At 35.2% G+C, this 12,511-nt stretch overlaps 1 protein-coding gene across 12 annotated transcripts in view; it reads right to left on the bottom strand.

The window, feature by feature from the left end:
• The window catches only part of CREM (cAMP responsive element modulator), a 68,912-nt gene that overhangs the window by 17,334 nt on the left and 39,067 nt on the right, over positions 1–12,511 (bottom strand). For 6 of the 12 annotated variants that reach the window (XM_044228774.1, XM_044228771.1, XM_044228769.1 and 3 more), the window contains exon 7: positions 4,470–4,658. The exons of 4 other annotated variants lie outside the window; for them this stretch is intronic. In XM_044228774.1, coding sequence (XP_044084709.1) covers positions 4,470–4,658 — 189 coding nt within the window. Of the gene's footprint in view, positions 1–2,220; positions 2,248–4,469; positions 4,659–9,135; positions 9,156–12,511 lie in introns of those variants that run through there. 2 more of the 12 variants (XM_044228788.1, XM_044228786.1) reach the window with 2 other exon arrangements.

A 12,511-nucleotide genomic window follows, 5' to 3' on the forward strand; every position in this document is an offset into this window, starting at 1 on the left:
TAAGGGACATGTGGGTGGCTCAGTTGGTTAAGTGTCTGCTTTCAGCTCAGGTCAGGACCCCAGGGTCCTAGGCTCCTTGCCCAGCAGGGAGCCTGCTTCTCCCTCTGCCTGCAGCTCCCTTTACTTGTGCTCTCTCTCACTGCTCTCTCTGGAAAATGAATAAGTAAAATCTTAAAAAAAATTTTTTTTTGGATTTTGAATAACAAGTAACAAGACTTCACTGAATAAGAGGCTGACACGGTTAGATGTGAATTTTAGAGATACCACTCTGAACTGACGAATGGAGTAGAACAGAAAAAAAGAAAATGTTGGAGGTAGAGACATTTGTTTTTAAAAAGTATTAGTCGCTCCCAGGATTACTGGGAGGGATGAAAAAAGGGAGCCTGAGCTTTCAGGAACAATTCTCGAAAAACCAGACCAAGAGGAGATCTGCCACCTCTGGCATGATTAGGAAGATCAGGAAACTTCTCCACCACCACCAGCTCCAGGGCAGCCACCCAGCAGAAGGGATGACGGGTCGGAGGGTATGGCAGTAAGTAGGATTGGACAGCAGGGGTGGAGAGAAGTGGAAGATGAGTGGTTTAGCTGGGAGGAAGGACAGATGACACACAGGTTCTTAGCCTGAAGCAACAGGTTGGACAGGAGTCCCTTATCGAAACGGGGTAAACAAAGAGAGAACTAGGGTGGGGAAAATGGGTGTGACTTTGGACTGAAAGAGTCAAGAGATGTGTGTGGGACTTCTAAGCAGCTAGATGGGAGTCAGGGGCATGGTCAGAGTGCACTGACAACCAATGGGAGGGATGAAGTCCGCCAGGGAGAGTGCGCCAGTCAGATGGAAGAGGACCCAGGACGCAATCTTGACAAACACCGACTAACAGTAAAGAGAGGAGCAGACGAAGATTAGACCAAACAATGAGACTGAAAGACATGTAGGAGAGAGAAAAGAAAAAACTAATAAGAACACAGTATCACGATGGAAAGTGAAGGAAGCAGAAGTCAATAGTGTTTAAATACTGCTGAGGGATCAATCAAGAGAAGGACTGAGAACTGGCAAAGAAATTCCATGGCCTGTGAATGGAATGACAGGAGGGAAGGTGACCGCGTAAGAGACACAAGAATGCCCACTGACCCTGTATTTAACATAGAAGTAGAACTCCTACCCACCATTATTTTAAGAGGAGAAAAGGAAAGGAAAAGAAAAGGCAAGGAAAGAAAAGTTAAAAGAAAACACAGGGAATCAAGATTGGAAGGGAAGAAACAAACACCTTACTTGTGTTTGATAAAACATTCACATACCAACACAGATAGATTTACAAAGAATAAGCACATTATTAGAAGTAAATTCCGTTTGGCAAGATTAATAAATAAATTACGTTTTAACAAGTCAGTAATATTTCTCTACATCAGCAACAACTAGAAAATGTATTGCTCATAATAGCAACAGAAACCTTCAAGCATTTAGGAACTTAACAAAGAATATGAAGTACTTCCACGGGAAAAATTTTAAACTACTAAAAAGCTAAAATAAGATCCAAATAAATGAGACATTCTACAGTTTGGAACAGGTCAATTTAACATTATAAAGACCTCAGTTCTTCCTCACCCTTATACACAGTTCGTAGGAATGTAAATTGGTGCAACCACAATGGCAATCAACATGGAGGTTCCTCAACAAATTAAAAATAGAGCTACCCTGGGTGCCAGGTGGCTCAGTGGGTTAAGCCTCTGCCTTCAGCTCAGGTCATGATCTCAGGGTCCTGGGATTGAGCCCCTCATCGGGCTCTCTGCTCAGCGGTGAGCCTGCTTCCCCCTCTCTCTCTGCCTGCCTCTCTGACTACTTGTGATCTCTCTGTCAAATAAATAAATAAAATCTTAAAAAAAAAACAAAAAACAGAACTACCCTATGATTCAGCAATCACACTACTGGGTATTTATAAAACAAACAAACAAAAACAAATACTAACTGAAAAGACAAACGCATCCCCATATTCACAGCAGCATTATCTACAACAGCCAAAATATGGAAGCAACTGGAGTTTCCACTGATAGGTGAATAGGTAAAGAAAATGCAGTGTGTACACACACACAAACACACAAATACACTTAATTATTATTAGACCATAAAAAAGAAACATGGGTGACAACATGGGTGGAACTTGAGGGCATTATGCTAAGTGAAGTGAGTCAGAGAAAAGACAAATACCATATGATTGTACTTACAAGTGGAATCTTCAACCACCACCACCCCGGGACCTGAGTGTGGTACAGAGAACAGAGGAGTGGCTGCGAGATGGGGAGGGCTGTGCTGGCAGGGAGGGAGTGTACAAAACGGATGGTTATCAAAAGGAACAAACTTCCAGGTACAAACTAAGTCCTGGGAATGTGATGACATACAGCACAGTGCCTGTAGTTAATACTGTGCTCTCTGTTTGAAAGTTGCTAAGAGAGTAAGTCTTAAAAGATCTCTCATAAGAAAAAACCAATCATAATAATGTGGTGGTGGATGTTAACGAGATTTATTGATTTATTGTGGTAATTACTTAGTGTGTGTAAATGAATATCAAATCATTATGTTGTACACTTGAAACTAACATAATTGCCATATGCCAGTTATAGCTCAATTTAAAAAAGGACTTCAGTTTCCCCCTAAATTAATCTATACATTCAAAGCAACCTCATTATTGGTTTTATTATTATATTGTTATTATTTAGAAACTCAAATTTATTCTAAATGCATACTGACGAATAATGGTTCACACTAAGCTATATCAGCACTAAAAGAATTTTTTTTTTTTTAAATAAAAAAGGGAAACTTGTCCTGAGAGATAACAAACCTGTATGGTACTACTGGCATATAGAAAAGGAGACCAGTATGGGAGCACTTGGATGGTACAGTCAGTTAAGTGTCCCTCTCTTGGTTTCAGCTCAGATCATGATCTCAGGGTCATGGGACTGAACTCTGTGCTCATCACAGAGTCTACTTAAAACTATCTCTCCCTCTGCCCTTCCTTCCTGCTCTCTTTTTCTCTCTAAAATAAATAAATCTTAAAAGAAGAAGAAAAAAAGTCGACCAATAGTACAGAATAGAGAGTTTTGAGACAGATCCAAGTATACACGAGAACCCACTGTATAATTAAGATTTTTAGCCCCATAAATTAATGGGGAAAAGACAAACAATGAGTAGGGGAAAACTGGCTCCCTATGGAATTCAAAAATGAAATCCACCTAGTACTATATACCAAGGTGAAACTCTGGTGGACTAAGGACAAAAATGTGAAAGGTAAAACTATAAAGCTAATATAATTATTATAGGAAAATATCTTTGTGACTTACAGAAGAAAAAAGAGTTCCTAAATAAAATCCCACAAGTACAGAACTCTAATTAGTCTATTATCTACGCAAAATAGAAAAAAAAAATTTAAAGCTCTTCTGGTGAAACTATCAGGTTTACAGTGGATTTCCATATAAAAAAAGATAAATTAGAAGAAATAAGGATTCTTTATGGTTATTTATTTAGACATAGAGGGTTCATGAGAATCAGGGGAAATAAAGCAGGTGGCTTTGGTTTTACAATTAAAAGAAAACAAAGTATTAGGTATGTACTATGAATTTGTTTTACTCCATAAATGGAGTGCAACTACCACTCAGTTCTTCATACATTTTTATTATAGTCCACATTAACCCCCAAAATACCTAAGAGTAAAGCTAGTATCAAGAGATTCATCATTCAGAATCTACTTTTTTCCAAACTTGCAAAACTTTCAAACCAAAAGAACAAATATTATTCTTTTTAAAATTAGTGCTACATCAAACATCCTAAGCAAATGCTAAGAGGAATAGAGTTAAATGAAAACATAGGATTTTTACAAGTTGTATTAAACACATTATAGTTACTATGAGCAAAACTGAATGAAATTAAAGTAATGTATAACTTGAATTTAATTGAAATCCTAGGTTACCCTATACGTTTAGGGTTACATCCCAAATGTTTCATTTTACTACTTCACCTGACATTTAAATATACTAGAATGGTCTAGAGAGGAAAAAAAAAACAAAAAAGCATTTGTTTTGAAATGAAATGTCTAGAAATTAGATTTGAAGGAAAAACCCCCAATTCAGTGCACCACACACTGGATATTTAAATCTTCGTAGACCAGGTAATAAAAATTTGTATTAGGTACAACATTTATAACCCCCAAATGAAGTTTATTTACTTAATTAAAAAGTTCATTCACGTGTCCCAAGTCTTTTTCCCATCATGCTATTCGGAAGAGAACCTTTCTTTACAGCCAGTAAAACCTGCTAAAAAGTGAAAATCATGTAATTTAACGTGTTGTTGAATGTACTAAAATAAGTGCCTCCCCCCGAATCTGCCTCCTGTATATTTCAGGAAACTATAAAATTCCCACTAACTGGTGTGACACAGTGAGGCATAGGTATTCTAAATGTACGAGATTAATAAACTATACCTTGAACAACAACCTGGCTGCCTGGGACAAAGAACTGCTGTGTGCCATCAGCTGACTGTGCTGCATACTGTACAATTGTAGCACCTGGCGGAGGAGCTCCTGAATTTGTCATTGTTAATGCCTGCAGTCCCTGAACACCATCAGATCCTGGGTTAGAAATCTGGATTGTTCCACCTTGGGCTATAGCGACTTAACAGAAAAAGAAAAGAAATATTAGAGAATTTCAAGATTCACTTGTAATAATTCCATACTGGAAGAATACACTGTGGCTCTGTTAATTACCAATGCTTCTCATTTCGAGTTTACCCTTATTTCTCTATGCTGAATTGATAAGGAGATCCTTCTTCATGGGACAACACTCTGAAAAAGCTCATAGACACTGGAAAATATCTTATATTCAGAATTATTTGACATACATAGAACCCATGGAGTTTGTCTCCTCCCGGGTATCCATCCAGCTAAATTATTTAAGAGGAAGAGTGGAGATGAGGACAGGGAGGAAGACCAGCTTCTTGGTTTTCTCCATTCTCTCTCAGATGTTTTTAGTTATAGATAAATAGCATTCTTCTAATATTTAAAAAGTAGTCAGTAAAATTCCTTGAGCATCACAATTACAATGAATTTACACCTTCATTCAGCCAACTACTTCTCTAATTTACCATCAGAAGAAAGTAGCTCTTAATGGAATATATTACTATATATTTTGGTTTTAAAGCTTAAGTCTACAAAACTGTAACCTTTACCATTTTGACTATGTCAGGAGAATCCTGAAATATAAAGCGTTAAGTTGCAAGGGATCTTAAAATATATAAATATATGTTTATTTTTATACACATACACAAATTTTTAATATAAAAATACTGAAAGAATCTGTGCTACAATATTTACCTCTATTAAGTGTCTTGAATAACTGAAGCTCATGGCAACAAATAGGAGGCAGAATTCCTCTAAACACTGAGACTTGCCAGTCACGTTTAAAAGTTAACATATTAACCAAAAGTTCCCCAAAACTGATCAAATGTTTTGTTTTTAAATTTCACTCTAATAGACAAATAACCACTGTTTAAAATATCTGAGAGTTCGGTATGCTTTAACGTAAATATTATGACTCTATGGTTTAAGTGGAACCAAAGGCTATGCTCTCCAAAAAAAAAAAAAAAAAAAATCACATATAAACTAGCTCATTAGATTTACAATGAAGACAACGACACATCAGAATAACACAACACATATAAATCAACATAAATGACTTAAAGGAATGTTACAGTAGTGTCAAAATATATGTTAAATATTTCTGGCTTATTCCTTAACATTTTCAACAGTATCAAAGCAAAACTTGCATAAACTTACAAACTACTTGGGAAGAGTAACAAGAAATCTTTAGTTCCTCAACCTGAGGCCTAACATAGAAAGATGGTTAACATTTTAAAAAAGATTTCTGCAAGATTCATTCTCTGTTTTTTTGCTCTTTGACAGGCCACCATTAGGATAGGGTTGACAGAAACTGAAGAATCAGTTCATAATATCAAGGATGCTGAGGTTGAGAAATTTATGTAATTTATGTATTTCTTTATCTGGCTCACGTAGAGCATCATATTCTGTACACATTTAAAAAACAAGATTTGAAAGGTCTCAGGATTCACCCTTTGTAACAAAAGGGTTTGGAAGAAACCTAACTTTCTTAGAAGTATGAAAGAGAAGAGATATTGCTTCCTCAGATCTTCATGACTGGACATGAATTTACTTCATATGTTATCATTTATCTGAATGTATGCTTTCAGTTGATAATTAGTTTGGTGTTACAGAAATGGTGCTTTAGAAGGAGCAGGCACAGGCAGTGTAATCACGATGTGGAAGAAACACAAAGCGCAGCATATAATAGGCACTCAATAAATGATGAATGAATGGCTATCATTTCTTCAGGACAGACTACATCATAAACAACTTGAGCTACTTGTGAATCTAGAAGAGTTAAATAGGTATGGTTTCAAATTCTAATTATAGAACTTAATTTTCAGTGCCAATACAATTAACAAGATTTGGGACTGGTAAAAAAAATCCAAGGTAGTTGCTGCCAACGATAAGAACATGAAATAGCTAGATAACAAAGACCCTTACTTTTTCTCTTTTCATATTTTCTTTTTTTCCACCTTTTATTTTTTTCAATAATGTTTCCTCATAGTTCCAAATAAACTTCTTTGCTTTCACGCTGTGAAATGTAAATACCTAAAGAATTTGTTCCTCTCAGGGTACCTGGGTGGCTCAGTGGGTTAAAGCCTCTGCCTTCAGCTCAGGTCATAATCTCAGGGTCCTGGGATCCAGCTCTGCATCAGGCTCTCTGCTTAGCAGGAAGCCTGCTTCCTCCTCTTTCTCTCTCTCTCTGCCTGCCTCTCTGCCTACTTGTGATCTCTGTTAAATAAATAAAATCTTTAAAAAAAAAAAATCTGTTCCTCTCATCATTTTATTTTCTGGTCAAGTCATTATATAATTAGTGGAAAACAAAAGCCACACACACACACACACACAAAGCTAGCACTAGGGGAAAACATTTCTACTGATAAGTCTTGTACTTTAACCTAGCTCTTATTTTTTATACCGAAGGTACTTTTGATTTTGGCATTATCAAGTGACAGAGGACCTTACCATTCAAAATGTTACCTCTCATTTGACAATAAACAAGATTTCCCAATGCTTCAGGATACTAGAATTAGGTCTCTCTGTGTGTGTATTCGAGATTTGAAGAGGAAACTATTCAGGTTACAAAATACTCAAGGATAGCAAAATATGTGTTTTCAGTAAACACATATCCAGATAAATAGAGGGAAAAATTAAGATGAAATTAACTGAATGACTTTAGTCACATCTTTTGTTTTACCTAACTATTTTTTTAAACTTATGGAAATTTGCTAGTAAACATAAAAGTAGGAAAAATTTTGTGTCATCTATTTTCCTTCCTTGCCCACATACTCAAACTTTTTTTTTGGGGGGGGGGGGTTCTGGAGTATTCTAAAACAAATCCCAGACATCATATCTGGCTAACCATTTTTAATTAAAATGATTGGCCCATATGGAGGCCATTAGTAACCAATGAAGATAAGATACCATGGTATTTCCTACCAATTTTACTTTGCAGACCTAGGCTTTTTTAATGATTTCTTAGACTGACACATGCAACTGAGGTATAAAAGCTTCTACCTATGGCCTCACTGCTGATCACAATGAAGAGTCCATACTGGTCTATGAAGACTGGGATGCAAACATAAGTAAAAGTGTCTTTATTTTAGCTTATATACATACTGATTTTCCTCTTTTAAGCAATCCTTAATAACATTAGTTTGATAATCTAAATTGAATTAAAATTGAACTAGATTATATAATCAATTAAATTCTCCTTCAACGTCCATATTAAAAGATTCAATCCTGTTAGTGTATTACTGCTCATCATAATGGTGGGTAGAGATTAGGCTCTGCTGTCCTAGTTGTTCTGGGAGTTAGCTAACATTTTTTCCCTCTTAAGTCTCAGGTAAGCTATTCCCCATAACTAAATAGGTCACTCTATACCCACAGTTTGAATGTTGGACACACTGACCCTACATTAAGAGTTTGTTTAGACAGAGTATAAATCACTAATTTACTAAGCATTTTTCTACTAAGTTGGTTTTAGTGGTTGCAAAAATGTCTCTATATACATCAATATATAGTCAAGGTACTAAGTTTCGAATCAGTATTAACCCAAGTACAGTTTCTCCATCCCCAACTTACCATACACCACAGTAACCAGGATGACCTCATATCAACTAGTGTAGGCAATAAATTCTTTAAAAATTCCTAGTTTACAAAACTGTATTTAAAAAAACTGCTACTTCTCTACTCACTGCCATTGAGCACTCCTTTCCCACAGCTATTAATATCATAGAAGTAAGAAAACATTTTGTGTGGGATGAAAATTTGAGAATTTTGGCAAAAAACTAATTAAAAAAGCAGTATTTTAAAGTTTTGTATGATCAATAAAGAAAAAAAAAAAGAGAAAGATAAGAGTCCATGACCAAATGAGGAAGGAGTAGAATTTATTTAAATTAAGATTTCATCTGACTTTTCATTGGATACTATTATCTTTGTAATCCTAAACCTGAATATATGAGCTAATTCAAATACATAAACATTAAATGTTTAATGATAATTTAAAATCCTCTTTATTCCAAATTCCAAAAGAAATTCATAAATAAAATCCACTTAATTAACTTTATAAAGAACAGCAGACCTTATGCCAGTGAATTCTCAAGTTTAAATTTAAAAAAGGGAGCATGGAACAGAACCTGTGAGTACCTGTGCCTTAAAAACCAAGAGGTTCATAGAGCTGAAGGGAGACTAAAATAGCCTTATGCTGTAACAAGAATAGCAACACCAAGATTAAAAAGCCAGATTTACATTAACCAGATACCTTCTATGTTTGCTTTGAAAGCTACCTTGGAAGAATGTAAGCAAAGTCATTACTAAGAACTACAAATGCAACTGCATTTACTTTAGAATGCTACACCTATCATGCAAATTCCTTTTATGGTGTTTATTCATAGGAGTCTCCTGAGAATTCTGAATTCTTTAAGTAGCCCACAAAGTTCACATAGATCTCTTTTTATAATGGTGGATTTTGGATTGACCCACTTACCTTTAGTGTATAAGAATTCCAGTAAAGATGGGTTAACAGAGACTCATTCTAACAAGGTTCCTAGTAAAATAAAGTAGGGACAAGCAAAGAGACAAGGGACATTTAGAAAAAAAATAATCTTGGGCAATAGTCCTTAACTGGTAAGGGAAGAGGTCAGGTATAGCAGAGTGAGGAACAAAAAAAAAGACTTTGTTTTTAGAGAAAATTTAATGAATTAAGAAACTGCAAACATTTAAATTCCTTTATGTTTATGAAATTAATTCCCATTTAATGTAGATCTTAAATGGCTTATGCAACAAGTAACATTCTTTGCTAATTCTGAGATTATTAGAACTGCTCTCTTTCAGAAATATTCTCTTGAGACAAAACAAATTTTCTTTGGCCAGAATGACTTAATTGGCCTACAGCAATCCTATCCCTAAGATCTGTACTTCCAGAAAAGATTTTGCAAGTGTAGCTGACTTTCTTGGTGTTGCAATAATGAATCCCTGTCCATTTAAAAGTATTTTTACTAATCCCAGGGAGTAGACTATTCTTTCACTTCTTAGTTTCTGTGATTAAAAAAATAACTTGAAAAAATAAGGCGAACTTCTGTCAAAAACTTCCGACTATTAAAAAATATGAGAAAGCCTGAGTACGCTCATTTTTATTTTATTTCTTCAACTTTGACACACAAAGTCCTTTAGTTCTTTTTGTTTTTAACTCCAACTAGCTCATTATAGTAAATTAAAAATAAGTAATCTAAAATAATCATCTTTGAAAAAAAAAAAAAGCAAAACCTGGGGGAAAGTCATCCATAAATAAAAATTGAAAAAAGTATTGAACCTACAAAAAACACATTTTACAGTAAAAGGGTATGAGAGGGTCTCAAAAACAGGTACATGTAAATAACCCAGAATAATTCTCCAGAAATTCTAGTAAACGTCTGTAGTCTAAACCCCAAAGGACACCAGTAATTATTTCATTTCTTTTAGATATCCAGGGAGCAACATTAAAGCATTAATATCTGTTAAGATTCCTACTAAGAAGTCTGCTTAATGAAAATGGATCTTGTTTATGTGTAAATATATATTTACCCTCCAATGAAAGTAAATGTCTTTTTTAAATACTTTAAATGTTAGTATTCACCTTTCAGAAGAAAGAAATATCAACATAACCAAGTGTCACTAAACATCTAAGAGATGCATTTTAACTGCAAAGGCAGTTACCACTTTTCATGAAGCAATAAAAATGGCAGTTTCTACCTGCAGAGAGCACATACAAAATAATCACATCTTTTAACACCTGCCAGGATCATATTGTATGGGTCTAAATTAAGAAACCTCAATAAGAGACAGTCTGTGACCTCTAATGGGGCAAACAGATAAACATCTAACTTCTAAACTTTCGATTTGCTGTTCTCAACCATAACTCCTGACTCTACTCCCACCACCCTGTACCCACAGTGACGTCAGTCTCCTGCCAGGCCCCGGCTGCAAGTGGGTGCACTCAGAGCACAGGAAATACAGGCTTTGTTGCTACCTGGAGGGAAAGTTCACGTATGAGACACTGGCTTACATTTCTGTTTTGTGTCAAAAGTAGCATGTCTGTTTTCTGCCACTTTTCCCTCTTATTTCCTTTTGTCCTCATGCTAACCCCAGAGTGTGGCAAATTTTAGTATTATTCCCACTTGAAAGACCCCGAGATGGGAAAATAAAGCTTCTCTATCTGATCCAGTTGGTGAATGGCAGGACTCGGAGCCTTCCCCAGACCATCCCTAGCTTCAATATTCTTGAAACCCAATGCTTTCACAATTTCAAATTTTCAACTAATAACCTAGGCAAAATAACCTACAGCATCCCTTTCCATATCACTTGTAAAGAGACCACCACTTCTATAAATTCCTAAGCACGTCGGGATATGTCAAAGAAATGTTTAAGATGAAAACATCTTAGATCACCCCCAAACTTTAAGATGTCTTAGCATTATTTCATCAGTAATTTCCAACCTTTTCCCTATCACACCACAAATAGAAAATGATAGTATGTGTACAGCCCACTGCTCAAGACCAGACCTGAACAATGAGGAGTTTCCAGCGCTCCAAGCCCTGCCCAGCCACTCCAGGGACTGAGAGCATGAGGCGCTCACACTTGTGTACCTTTGTGTTGCCCTACAGAAGCCTGCCAGCTGGCAAACTCTGATTTACACTTCTAAAACTCCCACCACCTATTCTCACTGGGCCAGACAGAAAGGTATACAAATCAGAGAAGTAATAAAAAAAATTACAGTGAAACCTCAAGGTCTAACTCTTGACACAGGCAGTGGCGAGTTTCCTTTTCCTAACATTGACTTTGGACCTATTCATTCAGCACCCCATAGAGGTTGTGGACAAATTATACCCCAGTTCTGCTAGGTGTCATGGTAGGAGAACCTGAAGAACCAGAATTGCCAAATGAGAATTTGTTTAATACTGCAAATCTACCACCATCAAAATAAAAAACTAATGACTATATAAGGTCTTCCCATATATTAAAGAGTATCATTTGCTTTAATAGCCACAACTTAAAGACTTGAGAGTTTTCTAGGTATTACTGTTTTTATAAAGGGAAAACAGAAAACATATCTAAAAATCTTACCTTCATATTTAAACCAACACAGTATTTAATACCACATATATTCCATTACTTAAGTAGCTTTTATTTTAACATATTTTTTCTGTCTTTTTCCTAGCTTTTCTTTCTCCTTTTTGTTTTTCTTCCTAGCTCTTGTTTTCTTACTAAAGCATTTTTATGTATATCAAATGTGCTTGATTTGAGAAAAAAAAATCAGTGCTTTAATTAGAGCAAAAAGCACAGGATTAACAGCCCATTAAAATGCACAAGACTAAATGTGAACGTATCTGTTTATTTACAGCTTTTGATGTTTAAAATTTCAAATAAAATGATCTGTCCAATTGCTGTACTTTAAAAAAAATAAATCATTTTTCCATTCTCTTCTAGAAAAAGCTGCAGCACAAATTAACAAAGACTAATGAAAACATAATTACATTTAAAACAATTTAGGAAACATTATGTACCTCTTTTAGATTAGTAAGCATAATATGTAATTGTTGGTAACAAAAGCCAACAAGAATGAAATACAGACATTTATATCTTATGTTTGCATGCATCTTATAAAGATAACAAAAACAGTAAGTTTTAAATTTTTATCAGACATGAATATAAACATATAAATAGGCACACCCTCCCTTTATTTTTACCCCAAATTTTTCTTCTATATTCAGTAAAAATACTTTAACTTTTCAAAAAGTATATGACAGGTCTCAGTACAAATCTCTCACTTCTTTAACATGTGCTTTTCATTCTATGATACACACAGTTTAGATATTATGATGCAT

This window comes from Neovison vison, chromosome 12, assembly GCF_020171115.1.
Source record: "Neovison vison isolate M4711 chromosome 12, ASM_NN_V1, whole genome shotgun sequence".
Taxonomy (NCBI): Eukaryota; Metazoa; Chordata; class Mammalia; order Carnivora; family Mustelidae; genus Neogale; species Neogale vison.